This window comes from Morone saxatilis, unplaced genomic scaffold (assembly GCF_004916995.1).
Source record: "Morone saxatilis isolate NCDOM2014 unplaced genomic scaffold, NCSU_SB_2.0 Contig12, whole genome shotgun sequence".
Taxonomy (NCBI): Eukaryota; Metazoa; Chordata; class Actinopteri; family Moronidae; genus Morone; species Morone saxatilis.
This window is the reverse complement of record NW_023339674.1, coordinates 18,278,902-18,296,288: the sequence shown is the minus strand read 5'-3', so window position 1 is coordinate 18,296,288 and position 17,387 is coordinate 18,278,902. Positions and strand designations below refer to the sequence as shown.

Sequence of the window (17,387 nt, the reverse complement as noted above, 5' to 3'; positions counted from 1 at the left end):
ATAAGGCAGATGAAAAGGGGACATGAATAAATGATGAAGAAAAGAAGACAACTACCTCCACGGCTCTCGCTGTCAGCCGGTTTCACCTGGATAGGGCGAGTCATCTGGAGGAGAAAGAAGAAAGAGCAACAGAGAGGTTAGTGCTGGTGATTCAGGCTGTCGTTGGTACAACAAGAGGCCACAAACCAGAGGTGTCAAGGCCCTCTCTCCCATACTAATAGCTGTTCTGCGATACTGATCAAAGTTCCTATATGTCCATTTATATATTTCATGGCAGGTGCATGGAGAGGCTGCAAGGCTGCATATGTGTGTCTGAGTGGATGGCCGAGGCAGTCCTAATAAAAGTGAATTCAGCCACAGGAGGAGAGAGATCAATGCAGGCCTATTGATCCAGGCCCTTGGGCTGTGGAGAGTGTCTGGCTGGGAAGGATTCTCTGGTTAGGAGGCTCACTCTAATCCACTGGACCCTGATAAGAATGGCATTGCCTGGATTAGATGCCTCTGTCATCACAGTCTTTGTGTCACGCTCTCCTCCTTCCCCAATTTTACCTCCTTCTTTTTTCATTATTGTTGTTCAAGTTGAACAATTTCACCAGACTTAGTGCGCGATTTGTTTGGAGGAAAAGTTTGAAAGATGCGGCTGTGATTTACAATAGGTTTGTTTCAGCTGCAGCACTGTTCTTTTATTTGAATATATGCCTCTGAGTCACATATTAGCACAGATACTGTTTATACACTCACCCACACACATAATATGTATATATCTGCTGTAGCAGTGCATAAAGCTTACAAGATCACTTATGTGCACGGATCGGATGCCAGTGCCCCTCCTTCCACAATTCAGTCCAAAACAAATAGATTTAACAATAAAAAAACCCACACATTTTAATAAAATTGGGGCCAAAAGTGGCACAAATTTATAACAAGATTACTGGAACATAAAAGCAACCTCTTACCACACACAGCCATTTACAGTAAACCATTTGTAGCTGCTATTTAAGCATCTTTTTATTGCTAGAAACTATTTGCCATTACTGGGCATCCCAGTAAGATCACTGAAAACTATCCAGCGCTGATATTTTTATACCTACATACGTATATTTCGTTCCATTGCCCTGTCATGTGTCTTTTTTTCTATTCAATTCCGGAGCAAAGCTGAAAAGGTCAGATTTAAAGACAGGGCAGTCCAATAAAAGCATGACAAGTTCAAGGAGAAACACCATAATGGGATTTTAAAATGTCTTAATAACATGCTGATATATGGGGGAGAGGCCCAGGCCCGATTCATTAAGTGCTAAACGTATCCATTTTCACCTTGAGGAACTGAGTAACCTTCCCTCACCGAAATTATTCCATAAATTTACCCATCGTAAATAATAACTAGCACCGGCTAAGTCTTTGTAGAAAAACAGGGAGGATGTTATGCTTGTGAAGGTTGAAGTTTTAGCTCCTTGTTTCTTGGCTCACTACCCATACTTCTCCCTCCCCATCTACAAGTGCTTTCTTTTCCTTGTATAACACAAGCAAAGTAACCCTACAGTATGCTAATGCCAAGCCACAGGGCGCACTGCTCCACAGCATGTACGGATAGATTACAGAACCAACCGCGACACTATCGCACACATGTTTCAAAGCAATCTCCGAGACACAAACACCTCCGAATGGGGGGAAAAAAACATCCGCAAGACAAATTCACAGATAACTTTACAACCCTCTGCTCCTTCACAACAACACAGGGAACCTTTGAATTTGCCTTTGACATGTCAAATGGACAAAAGATGCTTCCATCCTGCCAGCTGATTTTTGTTCAAATGCACGATGGAGGAGGCCAAATCTGCGGCTGTGGCTCCTCTACCATGCTATGATCTCAGCCGTATCTACAGGGTGCCTGCGTGTGGGAGGCAGCTCTCTCTAAAGCTTGTTACTGTTCAGCCTCCAACATGCCAGCTTAATGGTCTATTTATTTGCCCGAGACCAATGCATTATGGTCCTGAACAGTCACTGCTGATTGGCTCGCAGTTTGTTCCATTCCCCTTGAACACATATGAAGAAAATTGTGTAATTCCAGCAGAAATTAAATGTACGTCGCAAAGAACACTTGTACTATATGCATGCTCACACATGCACAGACATGGTAACTTTAAGTGAAATGTATTAAGTGCTGGTGTTGCCTAGGAGACCATTCATTAACTCCAGATACTGTAGGGCACGTTTTCACTCGTCATTTGTGGGCTGGAGCTAGTAGCTTCTCGAACACACCAACAATGAACAGAGTGAAACGGTTACTGCAGCTTCATGTACAGATAACAACATGTTTTAATTGTAATGTTTTTCAACCCTCCATTCCTTGAGTAAGGGGAGTAACAAAGAGAACCAGAAGAAAAGAAGGGGAGAGATTGTAGAAAGACAACAAGAGATTGAGAGAAGGGTAAGAGAGATTGAGTGCATACAGAGAGAGAGAGGGAACGCTGCCTGCAACTCTTAGATAAGATTGGTTCGCTGCTGAGTGGCGTTTATCCTGCTCTGACTCCACCTACCTGCCTTTCTCTTTCAAACACTGAAAAATAGCAGCACAACTGCGCTGTACAAACACTGTATATTTACAAATCAACCACTCGCCTCCCTATAGACACCCCTGCTAAAAATTAATGTTTGCTTTTTTTCAATTATAAACTGCCCAAATCGCCAGATAATGAAAATGTGTTTTAAACTTGAACAGATATTGAGAGAGAAACTTTAATTAGTCTGTCTTGATATTCTGTGTCCTTGCCATGTTTTTTTACCTGAGGACGTGTATGTGACTTAAGCACCTTGATTTATTACATAGGGTTTACCAAACCAGGCATGACATGACTGGTGTTAATATAATGAAAAATGCATTTTCAAAATATAAATGCTAGGGATGTTCTCAATTCAAATGGAATATTCAGTGAAGCACAAATAATTTGTCTCCTACAATTTATCTCCTACAAATATTTGTTCTGATTTTGTTCAGTATTATTTGCATTTGACGACCCATGAAGAAAACATAGCTGTAGCCCACTGAAAAACACTTTCTTAAAAGACAGCTGCATCTTTCAGTCCTTCAAATCACAAATTGTCAAACATTTATAGTCTAGTATATGTGTTTTTTGTATGAAAACAAGCTTGCAGACACGTGAGATCTGCAAATTTAATAAAAGAAAAAGAAAAAGAAAAAAGAAAACAACTTGACAAGCTATGCTGGCTTATGGTGTATTTACATGTTAGTGAGAAGCTGTAAAATACTGCTATAATACACTGAAAAACAAAGGATGTGTCAGGTACCTTTCTGAGGATATTAGGGTCGTCGAGTTGACAAACGTACTGTATCAGTTAACGCCAATTGCATCAAGTCCATCGTCAGTGGTTTTTTGGCTGATTTTTGTCATTTTATTTTGCTAATTTAATGGTCTGCCTTCGTTGAACGAGTGCCACTGATCAGCAACACAGTAAATTATACTCACTGAGTCGAAAAACGAGCGGGAGGAAAAACAACTGTAAAGCCAGAATATTTTTCTCGTCCAGCTTGGTGAATTAAGGGTTTATTGCGACCAGTTTTACAACAGGGTATACAGCAACAAGGTGATTTATAGCAGCTCCGACTAAGACTCTGACACTCTGTGCACGATGAAGACAGTGGGGACAGGAGAGGTCGAGCATCAGAGAGCCAGCGACAGCATGTACAACCAGAATTTTTTCACATCTGTTGGTGATTGTTGGAACAGCCATCATTGAAACCAATGATGATGGTGGCTGGTAGGAAAATATTAACATATCGACATTTTTTTTAACAAATACAGCGACTACACAAGATTCTCTGATGACTCGAAACAACTCAGTGGCTTTACAACTTTCAAATGAATTACTATGCTTCATCTTCTTCCTCTAGTAGAAAATACAGTTTTTGTTCTCCTCGTTCAAGCCCTGGTCTTTCTCTTTTCCACTCTACAAACTGTGCTGCTCCAAGGGCTTTGACAAATCTATAGTTCCATATGGTTTTATTAAGCCGTCTCATTTACCCAGTTGAGCCTCCAGTCAGTTGAATTAAAGCTCTTAGCACTAGTGTGCTGCTGTTTTATATGGAGGGTGAGATACAAACCCTCAGGCCTACAGTACATAATGTAGTGCGCAATACGCCAGGAATATACACACATTGCCTGTTGGTTTGTCTGTCTTTTGTTAGCCAGTCTTCAAGACGGATGGCCTGCTACTCTTTAACTGAAACCAGCAACAAACATAATACACCGATGTACTCTTTCTCTGACTTTATCATACCTCAGTATCCTGGTAAAGTTTGGCCTGATTGGGGAGCAAATGTCCTTATACCAGACTATAATTAGGTACAAAAAGAACAGAAAACCCTGGGCTCCGGACACAAAAGACATTCCACTGTCTGATTTCAAATTACACTGAGCAAGTCAAGGAAGTGTAGTCAGGACTTGGCCTGTTAGTAGTGCGGAGGATTTAGAGTCTACTGTTGGCACTATCTGCAACAGTAATGAGTTCATGACTAGTAGAGTTTAGCGGGATTGAGCAGTACAGAGTCCTAGACTCCACACTGCTGAAACCCTAGAGAGGGCCAGTAGCAAGACAATAATACTTCTTTGGAAAGGGTTTCAAAGACCTGGTGCAATTCCAAGCCCCAAACTTTGCAAGTCTTTAACTTTCATATTATCCAAAATGAGGAACCTCCAATACAGGAGAATGCAGTGAACAGAATAAAATTGCAGGAAATCTTGTCCTGGTTTTGCAGAAGCTCATCATTCAGTAGTAAAAGTATTTTTATAACAGTTATGTATCAGCACTTACTTACAGTGCTTGCAATAAAAAAACGCTAATAGCCATACAATATATGCGATGTCGTCTGGCTTTCACTCAGGTTTAATATAGAGTAATGTTTGTCTTGGGATCATTAATACGTATTAGTGAGCCATCAAAGCTCATGTTGCTGCACTGCTCAGTAACAAGAGCATAAACAGTCCCCTTCTGACTGGGCCGTCTCTGCTGATATAATTAATATTTCCAATTATTGATCTGAGGGAGCGCTGAGTGGTGGCTGTCCGGGGGCCCCCAGCTTCAGCTAATAAATCTGTACTGTATACAGAAGGAAGGAGAAAGAGAGAGTAGAGTAGAGAGAGCGCCATGGTGTAATGATTTATAGTTATGACGTGCTTCATTGCGATCACATTAATTGTTCATTAACAATAAAAATACAGAAATTACAAATGAAGATCAAATTTAAAAGGCTTACTCAAGCTTGATAATTAACTATTTCTTAATATTGTAAATTAACTGGATATGAAAAGACATCTCTCCTCTTTTACATGACAATGTGATGGTTTTGTAGTGAAGGACATCATTATATTGCATTTTTGTAATAACAAGTAGTAGGGGTTTACTTCTGGTTCTTTATTCATCACCACAGAGTAAACTACACATGTAACTAATTCCTCTTGTAGAGAAGATTTCACTTAAAATAGTAAGAATTCATATCACAAATTGCCAGAACCTAAGGTGTCATTTTTAAATTGATAGTTCAAAACTCAAATTTTACAGTAATTTGGAATAAGCAGTAAATCCTCATATTGGCGAGAATAGAAATCAAATCATTAAATGTTTGGCCTTTGTGTGCTTGAAAAAAGACAAGATATGACACCTTTATCCCCAATTACCATAGATAAGTTGCAAGAAATACATTGATTTAGTACTAAAAATGTGTATCTTCTACAGATCTCAAGTGGAGTTTCCCATTCACATGTGGGTTCTCTGAAATTCATGACCTGAATACACACGCGCATCATACATGTGATATGTTTATATAAGTGTGAGTGATCTGCATTTGGATGTACTGAATCTATGTGAGCATATTCACATGTGTGATTGAATACATGTGAGAAAATGTTTGTGCAAGTGAGTTATAATTCACCCATATGTGAAAATGTGCTGGCGGCAGCAGTGTGCTAGTCCTGATAAGAAGCATCAGTCAGTGCTGAGGAGATGGCAGCCACTATAAGCTTTGGGATTCCTATCAGAACCAACAGGATTTAGAGCTTGAGGCGCTGACATGGACTGACAGACACCTGCAGACCTCAGCTAGTCCGTATCACATTTGTACGTATGAAGTTTTACTCCATAATGCTACACCCATTTTGAATTTTATTTGCATTCTGTAAAAGTGAGTTTAGTCATTTAAAGATAAAGAGGGGCAATTTGTTGTTGCTTTGCAGTTATTTTGCATGAGTGTTACTTTTTTCAAAAGCTGAATAGCTCCTTTTGGAACAAAACTGTTGATATCCATCTGTTACACTGAATGCTTCTTGTAATACACAAATTAGCAATGAAGCCACAGCTACCTCACAAACATGTGCAATCTGTAGTACCATTATTACTAGCACCACTACTACATCTCTGATTAAGACCATTAGACCTTCTGTTGTCTGATGCCATCCAAGTTCCTGTTTATCTCTTCCCCCAAAACACTAACTGCCTCCCAGAAACAGCCTGAAGTTCATCTACCGAATGCTTTCCAAACCCTCTCTATTATCATAGCTTTACTAGCTGAAGTGGTTGGCCAGCTGTCTGACTGCTACAGCCCTCATTACACAGACAGCAGAACTCAGCTCTCATCAAGATTTCATGAAGGTGAATGTCACACATCAAAACCACCTCATTTGTGGCGCCCCATGACTCAGCAGACAGAGCTGCATGGCATGAGCTGATGTTAGTTCTCATCAAACTCTTTATTACTTCTGTACAAAGTCTGATTAACTCAAAATGATATCAAAATCTTACCCTCTACCTCTGAGTTAGCTTACCACTGTCCCAACCCTTCACACAGATACTATCACTCGCTCTCACGCCATGCTTGTCCGTCTACTTGATTATGTCTTCCTGTCTTGTGGAGTATAAGCTCTCCAACCAGTACTTGTATAAAAGAGTGAGTCCTACAAGACTTGTGCAGTGGACTAGGGTATGTGGGTGACAGAAACAGTGTGCAATCATGAGGGGGAGTAGATAGGGGGATTGAGCTAATGCCTAAATCCTGTCCTACTGAGCCTGTAGCAGGGCGTCCAAGAGATAAAGAGAAACAGAGGGAGAGAGGGGTAAAGAGAGAGAGAGAGATGGAGAAGGGGGGAGGAAAAGGATCATAGACAAGTGACAGAAAAAGGAAAACTAATAAAATGATGTTTGAGAAGATGTAGAGATTGAGAGAAAAGAGTGGGTGGGGATTTATTAATAAGGGAAAAGAGAAACAAAATGACACAAAAAAATCCCTTTTTCTCCCTCTCCTGCCCCTCCTTCTCCTCCACTTCCTGACTTATGAGCCACACTTTGGTTATCAGGGGAAGGGCATCACTCCCAGACATCTTTGGCACGGCTGCTTTTCAAGCCCAGAGAGCTATTGACATGGCGTGTTACTGTAATGCGTGAAGCAGTGGGAGACTCATTGTAAATCTGTGTCAACAAATGCTGGAGCAGCAGCAAGCTCAATCTCTCTCTCTCTCTCTCTGTGTGTCTGCCTCGCTTTGCCTCGCTCTTGCATTTACCGACCTATCTAATGAATCTTATCTGCACAGCACACTGGAGGCTTAAGCTTTTGGTGGGCTCACATCTCTCCCACACACACAGAAACTCTCTCTCTCTCTCTCTCTTATTCTGCTTGCTGTTTGATGTGGTTTACGCTCTTCAGTTCATTTTGAGGAACTGTCCTTAGAAAGATAAGATCATGTCGACAGACCCAACCCAGTGCCTTCAGAAGGGCAACATCATGCCAATCCCAGCGTGTGCCACAGCGAGGGTCCAGAGTGAGCAGGAAGTAGCGAAATGGCAGAGGATATGTTCCGTGACAGAATTACAGATCTGGAGTTGTGTGAGGCTTTAATGCTTAAAGGTGCCCTTATGCACTGACGCCATGTTCCCTATCTGGCTACTACCTTGATATTTGCTTTGAAGATTATGTCCTTCCTGACTGTCGACGAGTTATCACTACGGTAATGATGTACAACAGCATGTGCAGCATGTGCGCACGCAAGCGCACCATCGCATGTACACTTGGGTTGGATATGAAATCCATATCACGGTTTAATTCTAACATTTGCTTGAGTAAGAATAAATAATATCATATCTTCTTCTACAGGTGTTCACAAGATTCTCCATCCTCTCATACAGAACAAGAAACAGAAAGTCATGAATTATGACTCTGAGTTAAATTCTGTAGTTTAGAACCCTTCCAGGTTTTCTTTGCTAAATTACAGAATCATTGTGAAAACAGACTTGATTTAAAATCTCTTAAGACTATTATTTGGCATATTTTCTGTACCAGCTCTTTCTGAACTGCACCAGCGCCCCCAGCCCTGCAGTCTCAACTGGGTTCACCAGAGCACACATGGTTAATAAAACCGCTTAAAACTGACAGGTGGAGCAATACGGATTTGACTTTCCCAGTTTGGATTAAACCCACAGAAATGGCACAGGAACAGTGATTAGTTGTTTGTACTTGAGATTGTGTTGTATGTTTTTTTCTTTCAGGTGCATTAAAGGTGTATACTACAACTGACAACTTGGTTACAGAATCAATTTACTGAACATACTAAAATGAATTAAATTAAATCATGAGAGATACATAATGTTTCTGTACATTTGTCACTTATTGCACAGCAATACATGCACTCAACCATACTCATATAGGCTTAAAGATGGACACACACACACACACACACACAAACACACACACCCTTAGCTGCATGTTTCCTTTACCCTCTGTGTTGAGCCCAGAATGCTCCTGCTGCTGTCACAGCAACTCCAGGATTGTGACAGATTACGGCCTGCTGCCCTGACCAATAGGAGCCAAGAAGTGTTGCCTGCCCACTGACTCATAATTCTTGGCATACCTATGCCGAGTTGACGTTTCTTTAATGGTCCCTAGACCTCCAGTAGGCATCCTTGTCCTGAGCACTATGATTGCCTATTAGCAATTCACCAGTAGTTGCACTTTTCTACCCCCCACTCCCTGTGCCACCCCTCCAAGGAGAGGAGAGGACCAGGAGAAGAAGAAGCCAGAGGAAGGATAGAGATAGATGGAAGGAGGGAGGGAGATAGGGATGCAGCCAAGCATGTTGGCTTTGAATTGGAGAGAAGTCAGAAGGGTGCCAGAAAGAGAGAGAGAGACAAAAACAGATACAGGAAGACAAAAAAAAAAACCCTATGTCAGAAATGTAGATAGTGAAACAATTTTAACGAACTGCATTATCTCAAAAATGGTAATGGGTTTCCTCAGGTAATTCTTTTTCTCCCTTTCACTGTACATATGCTTTCAGTATACACACCCGCTTCCCCAAATCCGTCTGTCTATCCTGATTCGCCACTGGAGGACTTCTCCATTCGGTCTCATTAACCAGCCACATCTGCCATAGCTACAGATCAGTATGACATACTGGTTATTAATGATAGGATGATCGACAATTTGTTATCCTATAGGACTATTATCAAGTTGGTAAAATCTGGACTGTGTTTGTGTGTGTGTATGTGTGTCTGTGTCCATCAAAGGGGGGATTGCAAGAAGGAGCCAGAGCTCACAGGATCGACACAGGGCCAGCCTGCTCTGTCCATCTGCTCCGAGCCTCATTCCCAGCATATCAATACCCCACGTCTCAAACACACACACACCCTCGCAAACACGCACATGCATAGACACACACACATGCACACTGCATTCTGTCACCTGCGACTTCTGCTGGTTCCATCACTCTCCCACCACTCCAGCCCTTGGCTGTAAAGCCTGCTTATGTTTCATCCTGACACTTAGAGGAAAATCCCTGCTTGTCTTTAAGCGCATTCAGTATCAAACAAAGGGGACAGGCCTGTCTTCTAGCCGCGTCTCTCGTCTCCTCCTCTTAAGTCTGACGCTGCAACACAGTAAAGCTGCTTGCTAAATAAACACAAAAACCCCTCTCACTGTGTCTGGTTCAACCTTGAACTGCACAGAACCTGAGGGCCAGACAAGCCGTACACTGGCCTGACCTCTCGCCATTTCTCCCAATCTGCAGAAAACACACTCTGACGAAGTGAGAACAAGAAGCACTGGAGCGGAAAACACATTGGAAGTGTCTCTGCCAACTCCCACTCCACACTACCTCCCATGGCCTTGGGTGGCTTATTTCTTTGGTAGGGTTTGGAGTGGGTGAGTGGCTGTGGTTTGGGGCTGTTTGTGTGTGTTCATGTCAAAATTTTGTCAAAATTTGGAGCGCAGAGGGAATAAAGGAAGTTGTGTACTGTATGTGACTTTCAGACAGAGGCAGTAATGGGAACATTTGAAGACATGGAGATTTAGATCCTCCAAGACACCTACAGTTCAGAGCGATCTATGGGTTGGGACAGTATGGATTTGTACTTTTAAAAAAGGAACCTGATAGACCCAATCAACCTGAATAGAACCAGACATAAAAAAAAACAGCACTGGTTGCCCAAAATATTTCCTCTCGCTGTGATTATGATGTGCTTTCTGATCTTAAGCTGACATAGCAAAATATGATGGTGTTCATCTGGATCCACATGGATATTAGAAATACTGGCACACAGTACAGTATAATTTGGACTCGATCCTACTTGGGTCCTAGGTTGAGTTAAAACCAAGGGGCCCTCTGAAGACTTCTAGTGAATGATAAGGCATATCATCCATTTATGATGCCCTCACTTGAGATGAAATCAAAATGCTACACACCTGTCCGCTGCCCTCATTCCCACCACTACCCCCATACCTTATCCTCCTCCATTTTACAGCAGCATCCTTGACAGCCCATCACATCACTTGCCCCTTATGCCTCCCACCATCCAGGGACATTTGTATGCATGCATGTATTCATGAGTGGGTATTAAATTTAAATATGTTTTTTTTTTTTTACCGTCAACAGTCACTTATACACAGCTAATGCAGGCCAAAAAGAGAGAGACAGAGATGGGGAGGAAGAAAGGGAGACACTCTGTGCACTCTGTATGAACTCGAGCTAAATCACACTCAGTAGCCTCCTACACATCTGTCCCTCCTTGTTTTAGCTTTAATTATTTAATAATTAATTCATTTTAATGATGTTCATCTGAGTACATTTTTCTAACAATTCCAACTTAAAGATTTAACACTGTGCAATACAGGACCTTAAAATCCTACTGAAATTACATTTGGGATTTGAGATGCATTCTCTCTTTCTTTTCCGTCCTACTCGCCCCAGCAGTCGTGAAGTAGATGTTGTGTCTGTCGTATCAAGGAGGTCAGGATTGTTTTCCTCAATTCTTTGGCTCTGAGGGTAGTCCTGGGAGCTCTAATGGCTTGTTCACACTCGCTGCTTTGCATTATTTCCTAACTGCAAATACCAAGGGGCCATGTCACAGAGAGAGCCATCGTAAAGCACTTAACAATGTAACCTACATACACTCAAGCATGGACCGAAACACACATACGTAGACACTAAAGCATGAATTTAAAGTACATGCACACACCAACACTTCACTGACAGGACATGGGGGGCTCTTAGCTCAAGGGGGGGTCACACAGGGGACGCTTTATTTGCTCTCAGACTATGCCACCCACAGAGCTCAGCCAATACGGTGTACAGTACTGATTCCAAAGTAAAGAGGACAGAGGAAAAAGAGAGAAATAAGAGAGACAAGTGCATGAAAAGGGCCAAAGAAACTGATTTTGCCTCATAGTTCATCTTCATCTGGGTGCCCTGTCCCAAACCCCAGCTCATGAAATAAGTCCTGCTGAAAATCAATGGCAGTCCGAGCCGTGTAAAGGTCAGCCATTCAGCAGCACTGGCCTTGGTGGACCAGTCAAGCCCAGGCTTGTACTGTGAAGCTCAGCTAAGTAGAATTAATGGGGGGATCGATTATTCTGCACACAACTTAAATTGAACTAAGCAGAGAATCATTTTAAGGCAGGAACTGTACCATGACATAGAATGAGATGCATTTGCCACATAGCCAACCCCAGAACCCATTTAGCAAGCACAAAGTAAAGTGTGGGAATAAAAAGAGATTTTTAAATAAAGGATCTCTCACACACACTCTCTCTCCCCCCATCTTTTTGAGTTCACTCTCTGTACAGTAACCTCCTGATAATACCCTGAACCCATTCGAGACCATTGATACATAGAAGGACTTTTCCTCTTTTCTCTTTTCCTCCCCCTTCAATCCTCCTCCTTTTTTTATTTCATGTCACCTCCGGCACCTCATTCTTCTTGTATTTTTCCCTTGTTTAAAACAAAATCAATATGGAACCGGAGGAGACAAATCAACGTATGGTGGCACTGCAGGGGGAGGCCCAGCAGGCTCCCACCTCACTGGTCACATGTTCTTCGCTCACTCGCTCGCTCGCTCCATGGTATGGGGGAGGGGTGGACTAAGTGAAAGAAGGAACGGTGGATGGGTGGAAGTAAAGATGTAAGGTTTGACTTATGGAAGGATGAAATTATAAGAGACCAAAGGGCTGGAGAGGGATGAAAGGGAGCTGGTGAGGGATGAAACAATGCTCCAATGGGAGGGCATATGGATGGAGAAATGAATGGAGAGAGGGATGAGAGAAAGAGAGGAGAGGAGTGGGCAGCATTGTGGGGGTGGGGGTGGTGGGGGTTGCGTATCATGGAAAATTCTGCTCCAGTGACTGGAGTGCAGAACGGGAGCCCTCATTTATAATGTATATCATGGATCCGTGAGAGATTTTCATACATATAAAATGGAGCAGCACCAGGAAGTGTCTCGCTGCCACAGCACAGCCGAGAATCGCCCGTGGGGGAAATTTCAATATTCTGTTCTGTTTGTACTTCCATACTGTTAATTCACATATACCCCTGTGTTCCTTAGCACTGCTTCATACTGTGTAAGTCAAAAAGGATTAAAAGATTCCATGACTATATGTAAACACATTTTATTCACGATTATTCAAATACCTCCACAACGAGAAAAGACAATTTTTGCGTATTTAACCTCTCTCCACGCTTAAAGAGAACATGCTCTATTTTAACAACCTAAAAATAACAGCCAGCTCCATTTAGAACAGATGAAGGCTCACAAGTTTATGAAACACAACAGACAATAGACGATATATGGTACTTAAATATCCATCATAAGCCCTCGTCACTACCTCTTGTCTTGCATTTCTTTCAAAACAACTTGGACAGCCAACATAGGAATCATGTGGGAATCGGTTAAAAAATGAAATAAATAAACATGACAAGTGGCCACTTAGCCACAGCCTCCCTCATTGAAACCTGATGAGGGCTCTGTCTCGGCTAACTTCAACAAACGCTAAGTGACATGCTTAAGTGGGTTCAGGTTGCGCATCCGGGGTAATTCAGTAAAAATACAAATGAGTCTGGCTGGGAAAACAGATCACTATGCACTCATTCAAAATAGAAGGAGAGAGAGAGCCAGGCAGTGGGAGAAAGACTTTCATTTCTTTTCTCTGTCCTTCAGAGGATTCTCTCAGCCTCACATCGACCGTCTGGGACACACACAAGCAGCCCTCACCCGGCCATAAACAGCACTATATAGACCCGGTGATTTCCCTCATTGGGAATCGATAACAAATAACCTCACTTTTCACTGGCCATTATGGTCGCTGTCGAACGTACCTAGTCGTCTTTATTTGCACACACGGTGTCACGCCTGACCTTGAGCTCTCTGCTCTCCTCTCTCTCTGCTCCCCAGGTAGATTTCAAGCAGAGGGTTCGGCCCTGGTTTTTGGAAAGGTTCAAATTGAGCCCTATGGGAGTGAGGAGCAGGGAGCAGCCATCTCCCATGACAGATCAATGGTAGGTCTCACCACAGGGCAGGGGGCCAGCGCCTCGCACAACCTGCTAATAGAATCCCAATGTCATTGCTGACACTACATCGTCGGGGCTGCTGGAGGTTAGCCTGAGGTAGGACAGTAGGACAGCCACTGTTTAAAACGCCTTCAAGGTCTCCATGTTTCACATTCCTTTGCCACGTGTGTGTGTGTGTGTGTGCGTGTGTGTGCATGTGTGTGCGGGATACATACAAAAAAACTCAGAAAAATACAGAGAATACATGTTCATGTGCAGGATATTAGTCACATTTGAGTCCCAAGGTACAAATTCATTATGTGATGCTGCATAAAAGGCTAAGTAGTCTATTCAGCTTTCTTTAGCTTCCCTTCTACCTGTTTGGTCCCTTGCAGTCTTCGCACCGCACTTAAACTAAATTCAGGTTTTTTCCTTCTGCATTTTTTAAATTCTCTTCTTCCTCTCAGTTCAAAGATACAGTGGCAATTTTAGGCCTTCATTAACATCCCAGACATCCCGCTGCAGTGTAGAGCAGTGAAACCCATGATTCATAGCACAAATCATTTCATATGTTCCACTTGAAGACAGGCTTCAGAGGCTGTTAAGCCACTACAAACACCTATACACACACACACACACAGATGTATGAGTGAGCGATGAGTGCAGGGGAAATCTTGGTCACCAGAGGAAACATGTCTCAGAGAGTCTTAAGAGCTCCTGATGAAGATGAAGAGAGGATTTAGACCTTTGCATATTTTACTCCCACTTTTACCCTCTCTGTGTTCTACTGTGTGTCACACATACCCTGCATATATAGGATAGGACTTTAGAGCTTTTTCTGCTGCTCTTCTTTTACTGGATTTTCTCTTCTACGCCCACATGAAAGTTTTGCAGCTTGAGACACAAGTTTCAGAAACTTTGCACTCAATATCACATCTGCTGTCACGCAAAGATTCATTTTGGGTCCTGGTCCTTAGTGTAACAGGCATCTCTGACATGTACAATAACCACTTCTGGGGCATGTAATATGAAAAGGGAAACAACTGTATCAACAATTAACACTCAGTCAATTTTCTCTACCAACTTTAATTACCCACTGACCCTTCTAAGCCTACCCTCTTCCTCCTGTCAGTGGGAGTCATGACATTTGCCAGTTACATAGCATGTCAGCCCCCGGGGGCAGCTTGGAGATCCACAGCAAACACTGTACGTTAATTAATTACCATGAAATTAGAGTACCATCTTTTCGAGTGGCTGCCTCCATTACACTCTGCCCTCCATTTTTCCATGACTTTACCCAAACCCATATGCCCTTAGAGTATCCGTGTACAACAGAAATGAATGTGTGCTCTGTCACGCTCATTCAGGACAATGGCAGGTGGAAAGTAATGGAATCTCAGCAGATGCATGGCTAAGTTTAAAAATACACGTACATCGTACACGCTAAAACCTGAGTGATGCTGGATTTTGAAAGCCAGAACCAATACTTTACTTTTACTTTTTAAATAACAATAATGACAAGATTAAAGTAATCGGATCCCTGTCAAAAATGTTAAGGTACAAAATAAATATTGTCTTAAATCTTAAATATTGACTTTGTTATTGGCCTCAAAAATCAATCCATTGGCAATAAAGACACATAAAGATATGTCTGACAAAAGGCATTTTAAAGCCCCATTATGTAACTTTTCTACCTTAAAATAACAGCTTCACAATCGCTGACTTGTACTAGGGTGAATGGTGCCTTTGCCATTCCCATTCTGCGTCCTGTATGCCTATGTCACTGATTTTCGTGAAACTGGAAACTGGAACTATTTCATGGAGAAAATATTTTCTGGTTTTCCCTCTGATGTCCTCCAACTGCTCTGCCTCAGCTCTCTGTGATTGACAATACTCAGACCACTGGGGGAGTATTGGTGTTTACACTGGTAGAATCAGAGCTTTGGACCGCCGGGAGGAGTATATTTCAGGCCCAGGACAGGAGGAATCTCGATGAGGAGTAGTGCTGGCTTGTGTCAGAATCACATTCGGGCAAGCTGGAAATGTAACTGGGCTGAGCAGCTTCTATGGATATAGCTAATGGCAGAGGCGAGGAGACCTAAGAGGATGTTGAGGGAGGAAGCTAAGAAGGGAAAAGGAGAGAGAAGCCACCGGACAAGAGTAAATCCAGGACTGCCTTTTAGTCGTTGTAAAGAGCTCTGTGAAATAAAAGGCTGCAAAACAAACACCAAACTGGGCTTCTTGCTGTTGAACTAGTAAGTAATATTAGCTGGCTTGCTATGTCTTGTGTTGCTGGACTTGGTTGATGTTTGGCTGAGTTAGCAAAGTTGTTGATTTCCTAGTTTTTGATCATAAGTCATGAAACTGGGGCGCCAAATCTCAACAAATCTCAAATCTTACATCATAATGCTTTAAAGATAAACAGAAACAACTGTTATTTAAATTATTATAAATAAATTAAAACACATAAAACTTTAAATTTCAATTATAAAATAACCGTATATCACATGTATTATATGATAATACATGTCTGCCAAAGCATGGGTGAGGCTCTAGTTTACAATTTCCAACCACATCCAAACATCACAAATTTTATTTTTTATTTTATAAGTGATTTTGCTCATATCATGATAACATGTTCGCCTGTGTGCATATTTAGCTATGTGGTTTGTCCATACTTTTGTACCACTAACAAGCACACAGATAGGTAGCACCACTATCAAGTCATGGTCATATTGTATGATTGCACAAAGCAATCCATGAACTTCAAGGAAGTCATTACAACTGTCTTGGCAAAACTAAATATGGTATATGGTAATGACAGCAGATAGAGCCAGAGCATGAACTCCACACTGGAGTGAACACCTATAGAATAATGTCCCTCTAAGCAAATCCAGATGAGTATGGCAGTTGGTTAATTTCAGTCCTCAATGACACACACACACACACACACACACACACACACAGAGAGACATATGTATTCACAAACAAACAATCTGACACTTGCTTCCAGACCAAGCAAGCATAGAGGAGTTGTGTGTGCTTCTGCCTGCATTAATTCTGTTAATGATCACAGAGGGTCAGCCTGCCTGTGATCCCTGTCCTACCATTAAACAAATAAAAACAACACTGATTACCAGGATGTTCACTGGATGCATCAATCTTGAGTAATTAGAGAGTGGTGTTTTGACTCTCTCCCCTTTTCTTTTCCTCCTTTCTTTCCCTCTTTCCCTTGCTTATACCAAAGTCAGGCAGCAGCAACAGAGTCCTTTTAATGAACTAATAAGGGTGCGTGCTTGGCTAACCAAGAATCAGACAGGAAAAAGACAAATAAGTAGGAAGGGAGGTTGCTTTACCAACTAAATAAAGCAGCCACAAGCACTAGCTCGGCTGCCTTCCTCTGCAAGGGTTCATCGCTCTCTTTTTGTAGAATAAGTGAAAATAATACAGAATTGTGTGTGAGGATGTTGCCGCCTGGAAAAGGACACAGCTGTCACATTAAGATCATGCAGGCCTGTAGCATTAATCTGTCTTGTAAAACCTTGAGACCTAAAGTACTGTGGTACTTAG

At 42.1% G+C, this 17,387-nt stretch overlaps 1 protein-coding gene across 1 annotated transcript in view; it reads right to left on the bottom strand.

Annotated features, from left to right (window-relative positions):
* celf5a (cugbp, Elav-like family member 5a) overlaps positions 1-17,387 on the bottom strand; it is a 184,197-nt gene that overhangs the window by 81,505 nt on the left and 85,305 nt on the right. The window contains exon 3 of the mRNA XM_035654113.1: positions 56-104. Within this exon, the coding sequence (XP_035510006.1) occupies positions 56-104 (49 nt within the window). The remainder of the gene's footprint in view (positions 1-55; positions 105-17,387) is intronic.